Source organism: Dermacentor albipictus, chromosome 1 (genome assembly GCF_038994185.2).
Source record: "Dermacentor albipictus isolate Rhodes 1998 colony chromosome 1, USDA_Dalb.pri_finalv2, whole genome shotgun sequence".
NCBI classification, from domain to species: Eukaryota; Metazoa; Arthropoda; class Arachnida; order Ixodida; family Ixodidae; genus Dermacentor; species Dermacentor albipictus.
In genome coordinates, this window is record NC_091821.1 from 67,589,106 (window position 1) to 67,614,315 (window position 25,210).

Consider the following 25,210-nt stretch of genomic DNA (forward strand, 5'->3'; position numbering starts at 1 on the left):
ACAAGGTAATGCTTTCCGTCGCTTGGTATCCTTTCCTTCGGCTTAATTACATAATTAGTCTTAATTAATCATCTTCTGAAATATTATAATTAGATGAAAAGTGTCAATGAGAAAATTGCAGAGCGACATGAAAAACTCCCGATACAACTTTCTGTCGCTCAATACGTGCTACATAAAACTGCTTATTCGAGCAAGAAAGAAGCCCGCGAATACACGCCAAATTGCCGCGCGACTGACAGCTCGAGGCACTTTGCGTGTATTTGCGGGCTTCTTTCACGCTCGAAAAACACTTATGTAGCACGCATTCAGCAACAGAAAGCTGTATCGGGAGTTTTTCATGTCGCTCTACAATTTTCTCATTGACGCTTTTCATCTAATTATAATATTTGAGAAGTTGATTAATTAGGACTAATTATGTGATTAGGCGGAATAAAAAGAATAATCTGAGTACCTACAAGCGACCGCAAACAACATTACATTTGTTCTGTCCAGCTACGTGGTACCTGCATATTTTTGAAGTTTGGCTAAGTTACCTGGGGCAACCTGTATAGAAGCAGTCAGAAACGTCATATGCGTGTTTCCACGTGTCCTGGGGGAACTGCGTCATTCAGCAAGTTTATATTTAAAGGAAATTTATATTTAAACGAAAGGCGAAGGGCACGTTAAGGGGCTAAATGAAAATTTATATATGCTTGTTTTTTATACCTGTTTAGACTGTGGTATAAAAGTTATAACCAGGGATAAGGTGCCTCAGAAAGGCTGGCCAACGTTTCGATAGGAGGACCTATCTTCGTCAAAGACGGCCTCGTCATCCTCAGCAGGTTCGTTTTAACGGTTTAGTAGATTGACGTCACGTGCGGTCGTTGTCGGTGGCGGCTGGCTGTAAAGGGAGAGACTGCAAAGAAAATGAGCGCTGTCGCGTGATGTCTCTGGGCGTGGTTTCTAAGATGAGGGAACAAGAGCGGGAGAGTGGGAAGGCAGGGATGAAAAAAAAATATACAAGAAGAGAGCAAGAGAAAAAAAGAACAAGAAGGGTATAGGAAGGTGTCAGGGGAGCGAGAGGTTAGGGAGCCTTCATGGGTGTCGTTGGCGGCATGCTTTTGCGACTTTAGAAGAGCCGGTCAGTGCGTGAGTAACAATAAAGACATGAGTTGAAAGAATGACTTGAGTAGCGTAGCAGCAATTCGTCGGGTAATATTGAAGTGTTAAGACGGTGACAAGGAGTCTGGGAGAAATGGATGGGGTAGATGGAAGGCAGCGACTTGGTCTTTCAAGGGACGTTAGCCTCAGTAGCTCAGCATAGGTGCCGTCCCGGCGGTATACAGAAGTGGCGACACCCTGTGTGGTTGAGGCACCGAAAAAGGTATCCTGGCGTCTGGGACTTTGGAATGTGTTGGTGAGGGTGTTTGAAAAAAAAAACATTTTTAAAGAAAAAAAAAAGGGGGGGGGCAAAATCGGAATAACAAATAGGTGGGTGACATGAGTAAAAGCGGGAGGGAGCAGGTGGATGTGGGAAAAGGGGTCGTATAGTTTATATATGCGTGAAAACGTGGAGCAATATATTAGATTGAGTGGTAGGAAAGAGGCAGGGAAAAATTGGAAATGGAAAATAGATGGAGTTAAGAATTAAGGTTAACTGGTGGCACAACGTTTCTTGTGCGTTGGGTGATATGAGAATTTCAGGTTTAAGTTACAGCTTTTAGCGATTCTAAGTTGCCACGTGCCAAATTAATTCCTGTCGGGCGTAGGCATTTACACTTGTGTATGAGGTGTGATTCCGTATACTTCCTCTCGCGAGGTGAACGGATATTTGTTTGTAAAATATAGAGTTTTTCTTTGTCGAATATATGGCCTTGTTCACTGAAGCGGCTGGCTACTTCTTTAGGTAAATTGTGTTTTGTATCTGCTTGATGACCGTTGAGTCTTGTATGAATGTGTTGTCCAGTTTCACCTATATATTGTCGGTTACAAGAGGCACATTCTAGACAGACTACATTGCTTGATGTGCACGTGAAACTCGAAGTTACCTTGCCTGAGTAATTCGACGCTGTACTTTTTACTGTAGTAGTAGATTGAATACGTTTGCATGTACAGCACATGGGGCGGCCAAAGGGGCCGGATGCTGGATTCGTCTTTGTCTATTTAGAATTAGTGTTGCGTCTGTAGGCTACTCTGAGCGGGTCGGGAAAGATTCTATTAAAGGCGTACTGACACAAAATTTTCTATTTTTTTCTGTAATAAGTAGCTAATGACCCAGTAATCACAGCAAGAAACATAATTTGCTTCAAAGCGCGACAGGTAATTATTTAGACTTGTTTGTAGCGACTAGTCCAAGTTTAGGTTTCAGGAAGCAACGCGATGGGCCAAAGAAGGAATGTAAACACGGTGCACGCGTCGTCTGCATAGGCGCTATTTAATAGCTGCCAATAACAAAATGAGTCGACTACAAGCCCTGCGGCTTTGCTAAGATTACCTTGAGAGTATACGCTAGTCATTTATAGTCGATTTTTCATTTCAATTTTTCATTTTGCCCCCATTGACATTCGGCAGCTGCGGCTGTGATCTAAACTGATCTCGAACTTACTTTCTCACACTCATAGAGTGGGTCTCCACTAATGCAGGACTGTTTTCGGCAACGTGCTATTTATCATTCTTATATTTCACACGCTCTATCTCGATAACTACAATACTTTCAATTACAGGTAAGTAACGCTTACGTATTTATTCGCCTTGTTTTGTCCTATATTTTTTCACATTATATACGCAGCTAGAGTTTTACGGTCAAAAGTTGTGCCAGCTTTTTTGAAGGACAGCCTCTGAAACATTAAGAAAACACCATATGCGCCAACTTTGTTTTGGGAAAAAATTGCAAGCGTAAGCGAATGCGCGGCGACAACGACTACTGATCTGCTACCGGGCTCGAAACTGTTTCTAGTACTGCAATACTGTAAGCGTTCCACCTCCGCTTTTAAGGTGGGATGTGAGTGCTGCAATGCACCTAAGCGTACAAACTGCGAAAAATACAAATTTGTACAATGACCGCGAGTACAGAACCTATAATTCCCCTCCCTAAAGTAAAGGCATTGCGCGCCTTTACGTGTTCCGACAGAATATGGCGATGCGAGCGGACGTGTAATCGCTCTGTATACGCTTGTATCGAGGCACCCTAGCGTCCGCGCGCCGCCTCGCCCATGGGAGCATATGCTGAAACGTTTAAACACATACGCGTTACTCTCTTAGATGAACACATATGCGTTACTCTATAGGTGGGAAAAAAATGCATGCTATTCTACTTCTCACCATCTGCTGGTGCCATGTCCAGATTTCTTATGTAATCTCTCGGGCACATTACCTAACGCTAAGGAGACGGCGCAACTCATACCCCCGCCCCCCCCCCCTTATTTTTTTTCTTCATTTTCTTCCTTGATATAAGAGCGTTTTTCAAAAAATATCGCAGTTTCGCCAGAAAGGCGAAGCATCGATTGCAATAGTAAATTAGTACACAACTATACCAAGGATGGCAGTCTTATCGGCCGTATAAACTTGTCAACATTCGCTTACTAACTAAATTAACAAGCACGATGTCACGCGCGCACAAGCAAACATAAACACATCACACGCTGTCAAAACACTGGAGTGAGAGCGCAGCAGCAGCAGCGAGCGAATTGACCTTCGTGCTGCCTCTCGCTTCAACGCGAACTAAGCGGCGAGAACACAACGCACACGACGCTGTCGGCACTCGGCGCACTCTGTCCCGATCGTAGATTGCTTTCAATATAGGGCCCTCGCGACCGCGCCATACGCAGTTGCCCTTGCGCGCGCGCGAGATTCACCCACCATAGTCGGCTCACCTTCGTACGCTTTCACTCGCACATACAGCACACGGCGATGGCAGAAATGCGCCTGAGTGTCCATATAATTGCTATCGCAATAAAAGAGGTATAGTGCTACACAGCTGACACAAGGCGCAATCCTCAGGGAGGCGGGGGATACTCATCAGGCCGCGACAGCCCCAAAGAATTTTCGCGGCGCAAACTCCGCTCGGCGGGGTGGAGAAACCGCAGTGCGCGCGCGCCGTGGGTATTGAATGTATGAACCGGGGCCCGACCGACCATTAACTGCGACCTGGGCGCCGTCGGATAGGGCCGCTTCCTCGCACGCTGGCGTAATTATAATGCGGCTCGGAAGCCGCGCCGCCCAGCGGGCCTGTCACTCACCGATATTGGGGTGGTTCAGCTTTCGGCAGATCCTCGCTTCGCGCTCCAGCTTCTGAAAGTCTGTGGAAAAGAAGAAAAAAAAAAACAGCGATGCAGTCAGAGACACCGTGTACATAGGCGCCACAACTTCATCTCCTGCACTTCCAACACTTCTGCAAGGAAACCACAAACCCTCATCGTCCTTTTTTTTTTCTTCTTAGTTCGTGTTTGCTTGCAATAAGAACAGGCTGCGTGCGCTTGATTATTTTTTTAACGTCCGGCACCCTCTTAAACGAATGTGGCAGCAGATTCCACTTAACCAGTCTCATAAAGCAAGGTATAGCAGCTAGATTTAAAAAAGAAGTGTTTACAACGTGTTTTATATGCCTAGTATTTATTTACTTGTTCGTTTATTTTTTCAACATCTCTGCGTTATTTATTTCAGAAATAACTGTCATTAATTTTGATCCACCAATGGAATGCAGTATCTTCGCTTATACCTATGCCTGTCACATGCGTTTGTATTTTTGATGCTTGCAAATTGTTCGTATGACTAGACAGCACTTTCTACTGCAGCTGCTGCTGCTTCGTCAAGCTGTCAAGAACAGCCTTTCCTGCAGCGCCCCTGACAGTATCTGTGACGAACAAATGCAATCTGAAACGACTTGATTCGATCTGATTATATTCAGAGAGGAAGTACTTAGTTGGACAGTGTACATGTATGTGGCCAACACACAGTATATGTAGCACTTTCTGGGAGACAGAGGCAAAAATGCAAGCCAGAAGCAGTTTTATTAAGCATCTCTCAGCAAAGAGATGAAACTTTATTTCAGAACTAAACAAAGTTTCAGCGAGTGTGCTCGGAACCAACCCTAGCTATAGGTCTAAACTTCCATTGTATTAAGAGAGTGAAGTAGTCGTTTGAAACCTCTACGAAATTGTGCCTAACAATTTCTCTACAAACCGTCCACACAGGCTTGACGACAATACACGTGGGAAGTGATATCATTTATTTGAAGAAAGAGACCTGGAGATGCAGAGGAAGCAATACACGACACTTAATTTCGGACACAGCTACGCCGTTCGGACTGAACTTGTAGTACGAAGACAAGAAGCAGCAACAAATAGGACTAGAAGGGATGGAGGTGGAGGGGGGGGGGGGGTTAATGTTCCTGAACACCGGCAACAATGTATGCGGTAATGTCACCACGTCCTGAGCCCGAGCAAGCAAACAAGCACGCACGCACGCACGCGCGTGAGCCGTGTTGGTACACTGGCAAAGAACGAACATTACCGGTACACAAAGCACTAATATGCATGAAAGGTACACATTCGTCAACGGCAACGCAGACTTCCGCGACCGTTTCACGCAGAAACGACTACGGAAGTGCCAATACGGCAACAAAGTAAGCCCGTATTCCATACGTTTGCGAAGTATAGATTCTCAACGGCAAATCTGCATCTGCGAAATTGGAGCGATACGCACAGTTCGTTACGGCAACGTGCTACACACAGCGTGCCATGCGTACGCTACACAGTTACATGAGTCGCAAAGTAAATATAAAGAAGGAAGGAGGGAAGGGTGAAGGGGGGGGGTGCAAAGTATTCCGTGGACTTGATCGCAGGAAAAGGGCGGCTCCACATGAGGAAAACAACCATTCTCTGCAGGGGCCATGCACATTCTGTGAGCGTTCAGCAGCGGAACGGCTTATCATAGCGCTAGCGAAATTTGATCAATCGGGCATTTCGCGACATGCGCAGCGAAAACAACGATGAACCTCGGAGAAAATGGCTCGCAATATTGCACCGAGTATATATGCCAGAGCAGGTATATGCGACTCCAGAGTCCGAACTCGAAAAAAAAAAAAAAGAAGATGAAAATGAGAAAGAAAAGATAGGAAGGGGAAAAAATGCAGTGAACATGGAAGCCAGAGGTCGGGTCGCCATACGGCAAACCGAATTCAGGGGCTCTGTTCTGGACATTCCGCCATTTTTCTTCGAGGCGTCACACGTAGGCGCGACGCGTACAAGGTGGTGCTGATCGCTCTGATTTGCCTTCGTACTGTGACGCAAATTTGAAAAATTCAACGAAGCTGTGCCAGTCTTCTGCACAGACTAAGGCTGGGGGTAGCGTTTACGCGCGGATACGTGCACCTCATGCGACGCACCGAGTCTCCACACTGTGAGGTGTGCAATGTGACTGAGACGATAGGTCATGTACTTTGTGACTGCCCTAAGTTTGTGGAAGAGCGTATAGGTTGGTCAAGGACCTTACGCGTCTCGACAGCGCACCGTTGTCGGAGGATGTTATTTTAGGCTCTTGGCCAGACGCTCAGTCTAGTTTCAAGGCCATCAAGGCATTACTGAACTTTTTAAAAATTACGGGCCTGGACTGCAGACATTGAGCATGCCAAACTGCTTGCCATATTTTCTACAACTTCCTTCTATCGTCATCGTCACCCATCATGCACCTCTTTCTTCCCTCTTTCTTTCCCTCTTCCCCTTCCCCCAATGCCGAGTAGCTGGCTAGAGGAATATACCTCAGGCCGACCTCTCGGCATTTCGTGTCACTAAACTTCTTTCTCTCTCTCTCTCTCTGACGTTTCGCCTAAGAAACTTTAATGTAGGCCCTGAACCTAACTTTCTCGATGCGGCGAAAGCAGTTTGCCTCCTCAGTAAAAATAAAGCAGCTAGCTCAAAGCTTACGCTTACTTCGTCGAAAGCGCTTGTCGCTTCCGTCGTCTGCTTCATTAATAGGATGCGTGTCCCCGGGAAACAGAATGAGTCATCGTATATTGGGGCCAACGCGCTGGTTTTCTACTTTGAGACAACATAGGCGGCCTATACCAGTGGTTATGAGTGCACCTTCTAGGCCGCGTTATCGCCATCTCGCGAAACGCAAGCGACTCAGCCTGACTCGGCTGGTTGAGAGGCAGAGTGCACTCTAGGCAGAATATCACCCATAGCGTTGCGTGCGCCACAGCTATATATCCGCTCGCGCGACGCAAGCGCAGGCGCTGCCCTCGCTGGTTCACTTCGCCGCTTACTCGCACCGCGTGAGGAAACTGCAAGGCGCCGCGCCGTTGTAATAACCTCAGCGGATGTGAAAACTCATTATTTTATATTACAATGCAAACACAGCCGTGAAAACTACGTAAAAGTCGCAGAAGGTTTGTAATGTTCAACCAATATTATTGCAAATGCGTTTTTTTTTCTTTTGAGGAATGATGGCCCAAAACACAAATGTCAAAACCACCCGAGAGCGATGCAATTACTATGAGCACGCGTTATGAACAAAAGATTTTCATGGCCCCAAATGACGAGGAAGATAAGACGACACGCATGCCTCTCGGCCTCCATCACATATGGCCGTTCATTGGCGTAATTCGCAACAAATTATGGCGGGAAATTTCTACAATGGTGACCCAACGCAACGTCACGCAACGTCAAATAGACGTTTACGAATCAGTCCTTGCTGTGACGCTCCTCACGGGATATTCCTTCAGCCAATCAGCAAGCTGACATGGCAGCTGTCATGGACCACCACATGTGCGCGAAACTACAGATGCATTGCAGGGGCTCCTGCACACTACAGCTCCCTTCATTTTTTAAAGCGCTAAAGTCGCAATATAGCTGCGAAGAACCAGAAAGAAGTATTAGTCTGTAAAATTTGCAACTACACGTCACGTTTCGTCATCTCAATGAAAACGAAAAATTGAATTCTGCGAAACTTCCGCTTCCCGACACAAATTTGAAAACACGGGACCTGTCGAGAGCTAATCAGAGAGTCAACATGACGGCCATGCAGCCGCCATGCCCGTCGAGAATAGTGCCCCAGAAAGTCGCTTTGCAAGCGCAGGAACTATTTGTGGCCGGTGCAGGCGACATCTTGGCTGATCGCGGACCGCTCTTGCATGATGCCGGGGGGTATTCTGTAAGTCTCCACCTTGTGAACAAGTCCACTTCGTCTGATGCTGAAGTGTTGATTGGCTAGAAGCGCCTGTCCCCTTCTGACGCATACCCCAGCCCAGCTAATCAGAACTTCAGCAGCAGAAGAAATGGACATGTCCACTTACAGAACACCCCCTCGCTCCCCCCTCCTTCCCTCCCTGAAGGGCTTTGCGTGCTCGGTATTCAAGTATATAGGCTGTACAGCCGCGCGGAAGTAAAGGCATGAGTTTCACTCTCCTGCACGGTTTTATTGAGAGTATCTGTACACGCTGCCGGCCTGCGGTGATTGAAATACAAGTATAGGACGATGGACGCGTCTCTCGCTGCGCAAGAAAAAAAATTTGAAAGAAAGAAAGAAAGAAAGAAGGAAAGAAGGAAAGAAAGCCAAGAAGTAGCGCAGAACGAGCGCCCAGGAAAATGGCTGGAACGTGACTGCTCCCCGCGACACCAATTTCGGCTGCCGGCGAATTCACTTATCCATACCACGCGCGGTTCCAGTCGAGCAAATCTCGTCTTTCGCATTATCGAACGCGCGCCAGAACGCTCCAGAACCGAAGTGGACCGAAGCTGTTGAGACGATATGCACGCGACCCGCAACGGTGAGGAGAGGTCTGCAACTCTGCAGCGGACCGGTCACACAACCACGAGGGGTGGGGGAATGATGACCACACTGTGTGGAAATGCCTACGCTCTGCAAACGCAGTCGACTCTCGACTTCAAAACACAACGAAGGAACCGTCCAAAGTGAATCTAAAATATTAAATTCCGATTGAAAGCTGGCACACGTGCACGTTACGCAAGCGTAATATAATCGACCGCATACGTTTTCGAAACACGGGCGCAACGAGGAAATTAAATTTTCTCCTCGCATTTCATGGTTCGCAGGAGAGAGTCGAGAGGTGCAGCGTGATGGTAGCGAATGAAAATGTACACACTAAACATATTTACTTTAAGAATAATCGGATTATTCCCTTCGAGAGAATTGCGTGTGGCATATCTGTGACGTTCTTTTTTCTTTTTAACCCGGCCACTAGTTTCGCAGTCGATGGTACTAAAACAGAACAATCATCAGCTTTTAGTCTTTATAAAACAGTTGCCGGCTACAAGAAAAATTTCGGCTCCTCGCCCACGATGGCAGTGAAAAAGATATATATGGAATATTGGGGAGGGTGGTTGGCAAGACGCACCACGCTTCATCACTGCAGCGACCGCCTGAGGCACGAATGATTGCATGCCGGCTTTCCAGTAATACGGGCTGCACACTGTAGTATGCCCTCGTTCGACCCCTCGAACATTATAATATTAACTCCGAAGTGATTGCGTAACAAATTCATCCCGGGTATTACGTCGCATGCACGCGCAACTGTATGGAGATCGTTTAAGCATATTTTTGCTGCCAGCTTTCGTAAAACTGGACACGAATTTCATCTGCATGTAAGGTAATACATCTCGCCTTTTTTGTTGCTTATATGAAATGTCTGTCTGAAGCTTGTTTTGAAGTCAAGCTGTCCACTGCTGCCAAAGAAGGAAACAGCTGCCTCCGTCAAGCTGCTCAGTGCCGTAGCTTTTTTTGTGCGGCTGCTCTTTTCTTGTAATCAAGGAAAAAATAAAGTTAACTGAACTGAATCTAGACCGCTGTGTCGTCACACTTCACGAAATTCACACTGAATTGTGCGGGTCGAATATCGCGGGTTGACATGGAAGTCCAGGATGCAGCATCAACACGTCAATCTAGCGCGCGACGTCACACTTTTCACTCTGCGTTCAAGTTTAAAAAATGGTTTTTTTTTACAAGAACCACGACGAGACGGTTCTCCGTGTACATGGAGGCGCTGCCTTCAGCATGTACAACCGCAGTATTTTAAAACAAAAGGCGGATTTTTTCACGTTCTTAACCTGACAGTCTGTAATAAAAACCTACTTGAAAAGCGATTATTATGTCCAACATTATTATGCCTTTGCGTCTGAGGAGTATGCTAGAGAGTGACATTCAACAAATAAACAGCGCGATGCGAGTTAAGTCTCACTGCGAAGGCACGTCGGCGCCCAAACAATGTGCCATGCAAAGAAGTTCAGGGTTCTTCCTAAATAAGGTCGAGTACAACAGAGCGGCACTTCCGTGGCCAGACAGGCAGACACATCTGGTGCTCCAGAAAGGGAACGCCAGATTTGCGTTCAGTGCCCGTAATTTTTCTGGTCTTTGCGCTGAGCGCATAAAAGTGCCACGAGGAAAAACGAAGGGAGAACGGGCGAATAAAGTGTCCAAAGTGGCGCCCAAAGGCGCCCCAAAGTGCCTGTTCTCGATCGTGAAGAACCGAACCGACACTCCATGGAACGCTGTGAACTCGGTCCCGCACAAAGCCTGTACCGTATGAAACCAACGGTGACGTGCCTGTGTCGGACTTGTGAAACGAACAGCAAAGTGCAGCGAATTCAAATGAACCTGAAGGTATAGGTTTGTGGATATTCGGTCTTGGTTCATGACCGCTAAACAGACGAAAGCGTTCATCTTATTCCGCTGATGTTCCGTAAGCAGAAACGAGAAGCCACTGACAGGTAAGTAATATACGTACCTCCGATTTCGACCAGCGTTTTATCTGACCTGCTCTAATACAGATGAAATTGTACCTTTGAAGCAGTTTTCTTTTTTTCGATGGTAATTTGAAATAATGTTGGCTATATGCTCATGGGCCGCTGTTGCAGCTTGCCCGGAGTTCCAACATCACAGACATTGCGTACGCACAGACACGGCGAGAAATCGGCGACGCGAGTATGTTTGATTTTGCTTTCGGCCTTCCGACAGCGTCACGTGATGTGTGACATGATTTTTTTTATTGTTATTGAAACAGTAAATGAAGAGGATGGGTAAAAAAAACGATGCAAGAAGCATCCATTGAGTTCACGAACCGATGAAGCAACTATGTTCTGCCAACCACACGACACATATTAAAGGGGCGGGCTCTGACAGCGCTTACACAAGTTTGCAAGTTAACGAGCAAAACAGCATAAGGCTCTGTTCAATTCAGTGCAGCAGAAAAAAAGCATTAAGTTGCATTTCTTTACCGCATTTTAGTCTTACATAGTACACTAGCTGGGACTATACGCCAAGTGTCAATGTTTCGTTCCAGTGCTCCAACCTACCGGACTTCACAGCCCCACACAAGAGAAACACACTAATTTCGGAAAGTGGCAACCACATAACTAAGGAGACCATATTAGTTTCCACCCAATAGGCGATAACATCTGGGAAATGATATGTAAATAAAAACACCGGATCGGGGGAACTAGTTTCCACCCCCACTGCGAAGGTACAGGTACAAAGGCACTACGAAGGTCACATATATCATCCGCTGTGACCACTAAGGCCAATAAGGGCAAAATCAGGACAGCTCCGGATTGCGCGAATACTGGGCACGTTTTCTGCGACGATCACTTTCGGCGATAGTGTCGCCGTCAGGCGCGCGCTGATTGTTGCGAAAAATCGGCTGAGCTGACCGACTGGTTGAGCACTACGTCACGCGAAGGCGATAGTATCGCCGAAGAGATCGTTGCAGAATACGTCCGCTGCTCTACTGCGGCGGCGTATGGCGCGGATGAGCGCGGCCGCGCTGGCCCTACCTTGCGATCTGCGATAGGTACGGAGTCTAGGTGCGCCAAGGGCTGACAGCTTCATGAGCGCTGTGTTCCCGCGGCTTAGTTCACGATTAAGCGAGAGGCACTGCGAATGTCAATTCGCTCGCTCCTCCTGCCGCGTTTCCTCACTCCAGCGTTTTGATAACGAGTGTCCGCGGTCATTTAGTGATAAGTGTTTGTTTGCCTGTACGCGTGTGACACCATGCTTGTTAATTTAGTAAGATAATGTTTACGAGTTTACACGGCCGATAAAACTACTAGCATTTCTTCGTATAGCTGTTTAATAATTTGCTATCAGAATCGATGTTTCGCCTTTCGGGCGAAACTGACTTTATTTTCTCCCTCGGCAAAATGAATCGCGAGAAACGAGAAAGTTTCGAAAGCATGCTGCATGGCTGAACACAGTGTCACAACACGGCGCCACCAGTGCTGCCGTTCCCGCCTGCGTCTCCGGTATATGTCACGGCATATTTCAGCGCAGGATTACTGCGTCCCCTACAAAGTCCCACGCGCGCATGCGCGCGGTGCGGTATATATCTGGGCGAGCGTGCAAAGAGCGGACGCAGAGCACGCTAAATTGGACGATTTGCTTTCCAAGACGGCAGCCTCTCCCTAACTTTTGGCGAACCCGCCCATGCATGCGCACAAGCGACAGGGTCAGGCGGCCTTTCGTTACACACTCGAGGCGTTCGTCATGGCTGCCGCAAATAGCAGTCGGGGAGAGTGTGCCGTTAATGAGAGTCGTCTGTCTAGATAATCCGGGCTCATGCGCATGCATTTGGACGGAGGCGACGCGCCGACAACAATCGCGGTCCAACGAACAGTTCGTTCCGCGTTACACGACGCGCACGTGACACTCGGCGGTCCTTTCCGCACGCTCCGCGCCGTCCTGTACAACGCACGAGCGATCAGGCACACGCGCCACTGCATGCAAGCCCGCATAGCCGTCACAACGCGTTCCCGCATCATTGACATAGGCGAACGTTAACTGCGCAGCGTGCACCCTCCCGAACTACGAGCGCGCGACGACAGGATTACGAAGGGACAAACGCGATTACCAGTCGGCGAAGCGGCCACATGCAGTTAGCGCTGCCTAAGGTTGCTCCATCCAATCGTATACACAGTGCATGCAAACACACGTACACACGCAGGCTCGTTTACCTATGGCGCTGCCGTATCATGCTGGTCGGAAACCACACAGTACGCCTGCAGTAAGGGGACGGTCGATAGACGCCGCAGAAAGATACGCAATTGCTTTCTAGTTCAACACAACCGCGAGTTAATGCGAAAGCATAATATGCCACATTAAGCGGAAAATCCGGCGATCGTCCGACGTTAACATCCGGTGGTATCAAAACCCACGCGACCAAGTGATGACGCCACGTTCGCGGCACTGGATCTGCTGCGGCTCGCACTGCGAAATCCGTCGGAAGGACGCCGTGGTGCACACCAAAACAAGTTGACTCTGCGAAATGCGAAAATTGCGTTGACCCACGTTCAAAACCGACCTGGCCCCCTCCCAAAATTGACCCGGCCCACCCCCTAAATGGACTTTGCTGAATTCGAAAATTGAGTTGACCCACGCTTAAAACCGACTTGGCCCAATCCCAAAATTGACTTGACCTACCCCCAAAATTTGGGTGGTAAACCCTCAAAATTGACTGCCCAATTCGAGCACATGACCAAGTGCTTCGAGCTAAAGAACAGTGTACACGGACCCTGGCGGAGTGAGCGGCCGCAGCTTCACAGTGCGTCAGCATCTTTGAGGGTGGCACAGGGAAAGGAAGCGCCGTCGTCCCCATTAAGCGATAGGCTCGAAGAACCGTTCAGAGTACTGCAATACAATAGTGCATGAGCACAATCACGTGGTTTTATTTCATATTTCGCGGGGTTTCTTTAAACACCGACAAAAAAAATGATCTGGCAGCATGTACGAGCCACGCATGTATGTTGCCACAAAAAATTGGATCGCGCTTATTTCTAGAACCCCTCTACAACGTAAGGAAACGCATTTACCACCAAAGTGAATATTAAAAGTTTTGAATAATCGATCTCCATTAATCAAGGGACACATAAAAATATTTTGAGGAGCGCCACATGACGGCAAACCATATGTCGTTTGTTTCACCCAGCTGCGGTGAACCACGTTTTACAGCGATAGCTTTATATGACTAACCTTCCATACTTTTTTTCGGCGTCCGGCAACCGGAACGAACTTAGCGATTTCTAACAAGCCCATACGGTTGCAGTGCGGCGGCGCAGATGTCAAAATGCGGAACAGATTAGAACGCTCGCTGTGAACAATAGCGAGACGTCAAGGTTATCGTAATATATAAGCAGGAGAGGTATCGGCGCTAGAAACAGCTGCGTTATCGATGGGGCGGACACGTATCGTTCGTACACCCGAAGAACAACATACGTACGAGGAGCGCCGGAGGAAACAGCAACGAGAATGTAAACGGCGCCAACGCTAAACGACCACCGACGAAGAATGTTCCCGCGATGCTGAACGAAAACGAAAATCGCGAGCCCGGGCACCTCCAAACGAGCAACGACGCCAGACTCGCAACGTAAAAAATGACTATTCCACTCTGTGAAGGTGGAATAGCAGCGAAGGAACTTTGCTTTTCCTTTGGGAGTTTTGACTGTAGTCCGCTTTCACTGCCATTCCATCTTCACCGTGTGGAATGGTAGTAATATTTTTTTTAATCCTTGGTTCAAGTTGCATGAAACATCCTGCATACAACTTAGAAGTGGACAGTGTCATTGTAAAGCAACTTTGATGCATATGTTGTGGCTAGGAGTCACTTACATGAACAGTTATTGACTCCTTATCCGAATGGCTGACACTGCAGCGTGTACATCTTGCGGTTACGATGAAGCTTTTCCTTACTGTCCTTAAATGCTACTCCATACGTAAGGGAAGGGGAAAGAGGGTGCAGAAAAACAGAAAAGTTCCCAGCAGCTTCACCTACAGAACAGACAAACAAGTAATTGTTGTTCGAGTGGTAAATTGCAACATGTTCCACGAGGCAAGCAAGAGACGTACACCACTTTGCAGTGCGCACGTAAGCCTTAAAAGGCGCGCCGGCTTTTTAATGACGCAGGCTCGTGAGCTATACGACACCTGGCAACTGGTACGTACATCAAGGAGCTGCTAAAGAAGTAGTTTCTCAAGCACTCATAGAAATGACTCAAGCGTGAAATTCACATAGTACTACAACTGCATGGCTGTCTACACGTGCCAGATTTCGCAGGCGATGCTTGCATGCCACAGCACGAGAATAAAAATAGCGACAACCGGCCACTTCCACTTCTGGTTCCCGTTTCGAACGGCCGCTTTTGGCCGTTCCTTCAATAAATATTGATGTGCACGTCTTGAATGAGACCCGCATTGACAAAAAGTCAGTTTCGCCCGAAAGGCGAAGCATTCATTGCGAAGTAGCGTTAATCGTTTTATGAGCTCCACAAACTGCTCTAAACATTAGCTTACTAACAAATTAACAAGCACGCTGTGACGCGCACACAGACAGACACTCGTTGACCGTGGACAGTCGGTGTGAGAACGCTGGTGTGATGAAGAGAGGAGATAGCAGCGGCAGAGCAAATTTCCCTTCGTGCTGCCTCTCGCTTCAATGCGAACATCGCGCGCGAAACGAGAGCGCACAGAAAGCCATCAGCTGTCTCAGGTCGGCTAGCCTTCGAACCCTGCGCAGGTTGCCTCTAAGATGGGACGCACCGCGCTCAGCCACCGAAGATGGAGTAGAACAGCAGATGCACACTAGCCTGCCCCCTCCCCCCACCCCTTTCTCCTAGCGCATGCACATCCCCCCGCTCCCCCCTCCCTGCCCCCTTTAGCGCACGTGAGAAGACGGCGCGCACCCTACCCGCCTTCCTCATTTGCGAGCGCGAGAGGACACCGCCGCATCAAGCCACCATCCTCGACTTACGCTCGTAAGCTTTCGTATACAGGATATACGGCGCGCGGCCATGATGTCATCCCAGTTGTACTTTATATGCAGTATCACGGCGACGCCGAGGCCGACAACGAGGCCGGTAATGTGCCTGGAGTGTCCAATTACTAACGCAATAAAACTTAAACCTAAGCGCAAGCTCCTCGCGCCATACTCTCCAGCGATCTGTCAATTAAAAAAATTTCTGGTGTTTTACGCGCAAAAACCACAAGTTAATTACGAGGCACGCCGTTGAGGGGTTCGATCCGGATTAATTTTGACCATCTATAAATTCTTTAACGTGCAACCAATGCACGGTACACGGGCGTTTTTGCATTTCACCCCCATCAATATGCGGCCGCCGCGGCCGGGGTTCAATCCTGCGTCCTCGGGCTTTAGTAGCGCAACGCCACCCCGGCGGGTAGCGATTTATCAGTGACAACAGCAGAGACAGAGTGCCGTTCACCTACCCGCTACTGCAGCGAAGCATATCTGCAGCACACCGCCCTGTAATCTCAGCTGTGCTGCATTCTCGCTTTTGTTGCTGTTGTATACCCTGTGTACACGAAAGCCGCGCTGAAGGCGGGTTGCAAAAAGTATATACGCCAGAGCCCAAACAGACGTTGCGATTTTATTTCTCAGTCACAGCAGAAGACAGCTATCGGTGGAGAAGACACATGCAAATCGAAATATATGTTCTATCTTACGCGTTGCTCCTCCCGTACACCATTCATGACAACTCGACAAAGACCCCACAGCTTTTATCGCTGTCGCCGAACGCCGAAAATCACATGTCTGCGCAACCGTGTATAAGACTTGAGCCGTGAATCGAGGCAGAGAGAAAGAGAGAGAGAAAGACTCTTTTATCCTCTCTGTCTTGGGACGAGGCCGAAAGAGATGCTTGCTTTCGCGATTGCACGGCGAACGGCGGGCCACGCTGTATCGACCCATTGGGCGCATGCGTACGCAACAAAATCGGAGGCGCCGCACGAAAAACAATATACAAAGGACCACACAAAGAGCCTTATTGCGCCGCCCGAAAACAGCGTTAGCTGTCCAGGAACACATGTCGTCTCGCTTCGGCGTGTTCGTTGAGTTACGTATACACAGGCCATCACGTACTTTCTTCTAAGTTTACCTTTGTAATTTCTCACTTTTTATTTTCAGAGCGAGAAAGAGAGGCTGAAAGGGGTGGATTTTCCTATGTTAGATTAATGCGCTTATACGGCGGCGGCCTCTCATCACCGGGCTTAACAGGGAAGCAATATTTCTTGTTGCCTCTTAGGCGCACGTGTAGAGGGCGCAGAATCGGTGTTTTCGGGCGCTTCCTAACTTCCAAAGCACCCGTTTCGAGAGAAGCAGTGAATATATCAGCTAAAAAGTTAGAAACCCATTCATAGTAACGTTTTAGAAATGCATTCGGTATTTTATCAGGACCAGAACATTTCCTCACATCTAGATTTAGAAATAGTGCTACGACTCCTTTATAAATAATGACGTCACTTTCACGTTCCTCGTTTACCTCAGCTGCTTCTACCGGATATTCTTTCTTAGAGAAAAAAAACCATGACAAAGTAGCTGCTAAAGACAAAGTAGCTGCTAAAGGCCCCAGCCATCCTTACCGGTTCGCTACAAACGGTGTCATTGACTATAATCATCATCAGCATCAGCCTGGTTACGCCCACTGCAGGGCAAAGGCCTCTCCCATACTTCTCCAACTACCCCGGTTATGTGTTGATTGTGGCCATGCCGTCCCAGCAAACTTCTTAATCTCATCCGCCCACCTAACTTTCTGCCGCCCCCTGCTACGCTTCCCTTCCCTTGGGATCCAGTCCGTAACCCTTAATGACCATCGGTTATCCTCCCTCCTCATTACATGTCCTGCCCATGCCCATTTCTTTTTCTTGATTTCAACTAAGATGTCATTAACTCGCGTTTGTTCCCTCACCCAATCTGCTCTTTTCTTATCCCTTAACGTTACACCTATCATTCTTCTTTCCATAGCTCGTTGCGTCGTCCTCAATTTGAGTAGAACCCTTTTCGTAAGCCTCCAGGTTTCTGCCCCGTAGGTGAGTACTGGTAAGACACAGCTATTATACACTTTCCTCTTGAGGGATAATGGCAACCTGCTGTTCATGATCTGAGAATGCCTGCCAAACGCACCCCAGCCCATTCTTATTCTTCTGATTATTTCCGTCTCATGATCCGGATCTGCCGTCACTACCTGCCCTAAGTAGATGTATTCCCTTACTACTTCCAGTGCCTCGCTGCCTATTGTAAATTGCTGTTCTCTTCCGAGACTGTTAAACATTACTTTAGTTTTCTGCAGATTAATTTTTATACCCACTTTTCTGCTTTGCCTCTCCAGGTCAGTGAGCATGCATTGCAATTGGTCCCCTGAGTTACTAAGCAAGGCAATATCATCAGCGAATCGCAAGTTACTAAGGTATTCTCCATTAACTTTTATCCCCAATTCTTCCCAATCCATGTCTCTGAATACCTCCTGTAAACACGCTGTGAATAGCATTGGAGAGATCGTATCTCCCTGTCTGACGCCTTTCTTTATTGGGATTTTGTTGCTTTCTTTATGGAGGACTACGGTGGCTGTGGAGCCGCTATAGATATCTTTTAGTATTTTTACATATGGCTCGTCTACACCCTGATTCCGTAATGCCTCCATGACTGCTGAGGTTTCGACTGAATCAAACGCTTTCTCGTAATCAATGAAAGCTATATATAAGGGTTGGTTATATTCTGCACATTTTTCTATCACCTGATTGATAGTGTGAATATGGTCTATTGCTGAGTAGCCTTTACGGAATCCTGCCTGGTCCTTTGGTTGACAGAAGTCTAAGGTGTTCCTGATTCTATTTGCGATTACCTAAGTAAATAGTTTGTAGGCAACGGACAGTAAGCTGATCGGTCTATAATTTTTCAAGTCTTTGGCGTCCCCTTTCTTATGGATTAGGATTATGTTAGCGTTCTTCCAAGATTCCGGTACGCGCGAAGTCATGAGGCATTGCGTATACAGGGTGGCCAGTTTCTCTAGAACAATCTGCCCACCATCCTTCAACAAATCTGCTGTTACCTGATCCTCCCCAGCTGCCTTCCCCCTTTGCATGTCTCCTAAGGCTTTCTTTACTTCTTCCGGCGTTACCTTTGGGATTTCGAATTCCTCTAGACTATTTTCTCTTCCCTTATCGTCGTGGGTGCCACTGGTGCTGTATAAATCTCTATAGAACTCCTCAGCCACTTGAACTATCTCATCCATATTAGTAATGATATTGCCGGCTTTGTCCCATAACGCATACATCTGATTCTTGCCAATTCCTAGTTTCTTCTGACTATAATACCATGTATCATTTTTAACATGTACAACACCATGTTAAGAGCTATGCTTAATTTAGCGTTCCACAATGAAACATAAAAAAAAAACATGACGCCACCCCAAACACATGGACTAGAATTACTGGGCTGTTAGATGCATGCGGATGAACTTGAATTTCAATTGATCAGCTGGTTCTTGTTCTGTGTTTGGGGTGTTCTCAGACGTTTTAGTGCGTGCGTGCGTGCGTGCGTGCGTGCGTGCGTGCGTGCGTGCGTGCGTGCGTGCGTGCGTGCGTGCTTCTTTCGAGCTATTGTAGTAAGCGCTTAGCCTTACCCACGAAAATATATCCTGGCAACGTGTCTGCTTCCATACGTGCTTTCCCGCACCAGAAGCGGCAGCGGTGGTGAGCAGACAGACGCTTTAGTTGCAAGCTTCGAGCGGATCACGAGCCGCTTAAGAGGAAGCTTTAGCTCGGGCCCAACTGCGACGCGGCCTATTCAAATACATGTAAAAGGCAAAAACGCTTTTCTGAGATAACCCCTGGACCGACTTTAATGAGATTCATTGCATTTGAGAGGGAAAGTTAAATTCTAGTGACTGTTGGAAGCGGAATTTCGATTTAGGACCTGAATTTTGTTATAAAGATTTTTTAAAATTCTAAAGCTCGAAAAAAATTGAATCACGAAGAAGCACGAAGTTTACAAATTAATAGCTCTCCATCACGAACAGCTAATGCAGTTCTGTGAACGGCATCCATTAAATTATTCAAAGCGGACAAATTCGATACGTCAATTTATATATTACGTGAATTCTTTACGTTGTGTACAAGGGTTCTGCAAACGCTGTATTTATGCGTTGCCAAATTTTTTCAGATTCATGTGCAACATATCACTTTTGTCCAGTTTAGATGTACTACGAGATGCAGTTCACAGAATTGTGATATCATTTTTCATTGCTGAGTTAGGGTTGTAAGCTTGATAGTTTCGCTTTCTGAAAACTTGCGATTTTTTCCAATTTTTAGCAAAAATTTGACTAACTAAATAAAAATTCGAATCCTACGGTCACTAAATTTTAAGTTTTTCTTTTAAATGCAACAAACCTCGTCAAGTTTGGTGCAGTGGTTGCCGTGGAAAACATTCTCCTTTTACATGTATTTAGATAGAAGCACTGCAGCTAAAGCTTCCTATTAACCATCAGACTGAGCCAAACCAGCATTCAAATCAGGTTACTTGGTTCGAGATTAGTCGTGGCAAAATTACGAGTGTAAAGGTTGAGATAAAAATGAAAGCGCCTGAATGACGTGCAGCGTAAGCGCGTTTGTGCGATAATTCGACATTTCCTTAACGACGCCACAGGCGCCCTCGCCTAACGGTTCAATATTGCGGGACTTGCAGGGTATACGTGTAAAGAAAGCGTGCAAAGTCGTCCTTGTCGAGCCAACTCAGAGTGCAATGCAGAAAGCTGGACAACTGACCTACGCAAAGTTCTGTATGTGAGACGTTTGCGAGCGCAACTTCACTACAACGCCCAAACGCCATGCGGTCACGCCAGCACTGGGGATATACTCGGTCAGTCACCACTACACCTCATTTTGGACGTCCAAGGTGATCGTGGTCGCAACGAAAATTTATTTCTAGCTGCCGCGCATCATCAGCAGCAAAGCGCATTCGCCCTACCCAAGTAAATAAAACCAATGGAGGAATTTACAAAGCCCTTCTTTTGATGCGAAAGCGTCAAATGACACCTTGAGCGAAAAAGCCGGCGTCTGCCGTCTGGATAAGCGAAAAACGGCACTTAAATTCTCATTGGCTGCGACGCCACCTCACGAGCGCGCCTCGACGGAGCAGAGCGGGGGAAAGGGAACGCCTGCTAGCGCAATAGTGCGCCAGGTGTTGTGTGAAGGGAGAGGGCATCGCCGCGACGCCACGTCACACTCGCTCTCGCTAGCTTGCGTTATCCACGTGTTCCTTGTCCGCGCAAGCTCTCTCCTGCGTTCTAACTGCGCCTCGGTAAAGCCAAATCAAAACGCGCCAAGCCAAAGCGTTGGCCAAGCGCCTCAACGCGCTCGCTTGCCCAGGAGGAGTTCATAACTCGAAGGACCACTCAGCAGCGTTAACCGGACAGAGGTGCTTTCGCATTCACAACTCAGAAGAAGTGTTTAGGAGTCCTTGGTGTGTGTTTTGTTGTTGTTGTTTATACAAGCCTTACTTGTTTACTTCTGGGTGCACAGGTGAGCCTACTGAGAAGTGCGCTCGCTTCACGCAGTAATATTAGATATATCTTACTTGCGCGAGCAAAGCGCGAAATCGCTTTAAGGCTTGTTTCACGAGAAAGCCAGTGTGCGTTATACGGCAAGATTACTGTGAGCATCAGTGCGCAACCAGCAGACCCAGTTATTCAGACAAGCAATGATTAACGCAAAACCAAACAGCCGAGAGGCAGAGAACACAGCCAGACTGGACAGTCTATGTCTGAATCGATAGCACGTACTCGCTAATCCCGTGCGGCGATCACCGATCTAAATTGGTGTAAAGCTCTAAGCCATAGTTTCCAAGTTTATGGGCATTTGCGCATTCAGCGATACCCGCATGACGGAAAGCTGATCACACGCGCGCGTCCTTGAGGACGCGAAAATGTGTTTGAAGACTACCAGGGTTAATTGCGAGATTCAGGAAGGATGTAGTTGAGATTAGGAGCAGCTAGAAGTGGAGCAGAGCAGAGCAATGTACTGGGTAGAACAGATAAGCCGGTGGTCTGTCTACTACGGTACGTTATCGGTGCCAAGGTAATTATGGAAATAAAGACAAGGACGGCAAAGCATTAGTCGAAGAAGACATCAGGATGATGATGAATGTGTTTTGTGGCGCAAGTGCCAAATATGGCTACAGAGCGCCAGGCCGGTGTTAATGAGTTCGCAATGGAGGTATGATTTACGAGAGGTAGATGTTACGTGGCTGTAAAAGAGGCCTAAAAAGAACAGCCGTTACAAAGTGCGTAAAATCTGTAATAAAACCATACCAATGGTTAATGAGCTGTACTATGGAGACGGAAGATACATCGTGAAATAATGATGATATAGCAAAACATGTCAGATGTAAAAATCGACGAAAGCACTACTGTCCCGCCAGAGCCCTTGAAATAAAAGGGCCTGGAGGCACGTGCTAATCGCAACTTCCCGGTATACGGTGGAGCCGCCTCACGGCAACCGCCGAAAGCGGTCATCCGGTGATAGAACGAATACGTGCCTGACGAAAAGGTGCGAGATGTGCTTCGTCGTCGTTGTCATCGGTGACTTCTAGCAAGTGCGGAAAGCGAAATACGAAGGATTTTGTTGAAACATCACCGTGGAACTTTGGCGTTTCAAAAATGGGAACGAAGTGCAAGAGCAATCGCATGTGCTCTGTGCTGAAACGCTCAAACCACACCGTAAAAGGCGTCGTGAACCGTCGTAGTTTTCCTTCGGACAAGCAATCAAAAAAAAAAAAGCTATGGGCTGTGAAATGGCGCATCGGAAAGCGTGTTTTGGGACGTAAAACCCCCCAATTAACCTGACTAGATCACCCGTTAGGCAGTCTCACATTCACGTACGAGTAACCAGGGTACCTGTGAAAGAAGAATGCTCATATTATTCGTTTGTATAATTCAGGCTCTTTAGGTCGCTGCTGAGGAGAACCACTCGCGATCGAGGAATTCTATACCGATCGGTCTCAATCGTAAGTGCCCCGTCTGATCGGTGTCGTACGGGCACATACGATCGCGATCAAGCCCGATTGAGAACAAATTCGTCGATCCCGACTGGCTCGTTTGCGAAAGATGCAGAAGGGAGCCATTTGGGACATATATTAGATCCCCGTCGGGCTCGATGGCGATCGAAAGCGATCACGTGCGTGGCTCAATGTGTCATTGATGTTTACTGATATATTGAATATGAGGCAGCGCATTCGTCACCCTTTCGCGGCTTATAAGTGTGACATTATGCACTCAAGCGTGAGCTGCTTCCTGAACGGGAAGTGCAATGCCCCGCAAAATGATTCTATAGTCTGCAAGTGGCTGCAACCAGCGACCAAAACAACACAGCCGGTGATGTGTCCGTGCAGGTGATCATCGTATTGACGGCCATATTGAATAAGTTGTGGCGCCTCCTAGTTGCGAATAGAAAATTACTATCACAGCGGCATCCTCTGAAGAGAGGATGCGCTACGAATTTATGGGGGTAATAACACATAAGACGTCTTTGAGGAAACCTATAACTGCATTAGTATCAAAAGACGGTTCTGGTCCAAGAAACATTACAGGATGAAGAGGGATGCGCTGCCGGTATGCTAGGGTAAAATGTCTTTCTCTCAGATTCGGATTACCGACACTCCAGGAGGCAGAGGAGGGTGGTGAGCCTCTACCCGAATCTATCACAGGTTGGAGGTTCATTTCCACTAAGAAGAAAATTATGGGTACCAAATGTGTGTCCTATTCTGAGACGACAGAATAGGACATCTCTTCGGCGGGATTTTGTTGCGGAGGGCCAGAAACGTAATTGCGGCTTTACCATGTGCAGCTTTGTTTCTTTCCGCGTCCCACATACGGTGCAAGTGTTTTCGCAGTTTCTTTCGTAAGAAAGGCCTCAGACCTCAAATCTGTGACAGGGACAGCAGCGGTAAGATTAACAGCTTGCGATGCCAATGACGTGGCCATTTGGTGCGCCAGAACATTACCCTCGATCGATGCTCCTATGGCCAGGCGCCCAGCATATAATGACATGCTGGTTAGATATATACGCTTTACACAGGACGGAATCGAGCTCAATAAGTACGAAATTTTTGTGCTTACAGAGTGACATCAAGGCTTCACGACGCTTAGGGAGGTTGTATATATAACTGCTTTCTAGAGTTGATTTCCTTATATGCTTCACAGCCGACAATAGTACATAGGCCTCAGCCGTAAAGATACTTGTTTCTAGATGCAGTACATCGGATTCCGAGAAGGATGGACCGACGGCTGCATATGACACCCTGGCATGCGACTTCGATGCATCTGTGTAGAACTCTGTGCAGGAGTGCTTGTTACGGAGTTCTAGAAAATGCATTCGAATTTCAAGCTCTGCAGCGTGGTTTGTAACTTCTAGAAAATATATATCGGATTTTATCAGCTGCCACTCCCAAGGCGGTAGCAGCTTAGCTGGAGGCATTCGTGGAGTGGGACATCCACTTCAACGCTAAGCTCCCTCACACGCAGTGAAAAAGGCTGTTTTACAGAGGGACGATTATGAGAGTGTAGCACATTTCATATCGTTAACGGTATTAGAACACGGATGCTGATGATTAGAGTGATCTTTCAGAAAATATGTTAGGCTGATGTGTGTTCTCTGCAGATGGAGTGACCACTCATTTGATTCTACGTATAAACTTTCAACGGGACTTGTTCTGAAAGCGCCAGTGGCCGGGCGGATCCCTAGATGGTGGACAGGATCTGGCATCTTTCGCGCGCTCGAGGCGGCAGAGTTATATACGACGGCACCATGGTCCAATCGTGATCGAATGAGGCTCTTGTAAAAGATTCATTAAACACCTCCTGCCACTGCCCCACGTTGTGTGGGATAAAATTCTCAGTAATTTTATTGTTTTTAAGCATTTCCCCTTGAGATATTTTATGTGTGGAATAAAAGTTAGCTAAAGTCAAGTATAATGCTTAAAAACTTGTGCTCTTTGTTCATATGTATTTCTTGCCCATACATTTCGATATTCGGATCTGCAAAAACCCTTTCTTCCTTGTGAAAAGTACACAAGAACTTTTGTTGGGGTTCACCTTAAATCCGTTTTCGTCTGCCCATTTGGACACTTTGTTCAAGCCATGTTTTACTTGTCTTTCACACACTGCAAGGTTGCAGGATTTGCAGGTTGCAGACGAAATAAAATATTGCTGGCAGTAATGAAGCACGAAGCGTGTTCATCTTCACGATAAAGAGCGTGCAGCTAAGCACACCTCCTTGGGGCACAACAGTTTCTTGTATAAATGGTCGTGACAATACGTTGCTGATTTTCACGCGGAAGGTCCGATTGGACAAATATCTTTACGTTTATCATATTTCCACGGATGCCTATTTCCGACAACTCTCGCAAGATCTTGTAACGCCAAGTTGTGCCATACGCCTTCTC

General features: G+C 47.3%; 1 protein-coding gene across 20 annotated transcripts in view; it reads right to left on the reverse strand.

The window, feature by feature from the left end:
- CaMKII (Calcium/calmodulin-dependent protein kinase II) overlaps positions 1–25,210 on the reverse strand; it is a 255,507-nt gene that overhangs the window by 134,619 nt on the left and 95,678 nt on the right. For all 20 annotated transcript variants that reach the window (XM_065438258.1, XM_065438256.1, XM_065438253.1 and 17 more), the window contains exon 3: positions 4,218–4,277. In XM_065438258.1, the coding sequence (XP_065294330.1) occupies positions 4,218–4,277 (60 nt within the window). The remainder of the gene's footprint in view (positions 1–4,217; positions 4,278–25,210) is intronic.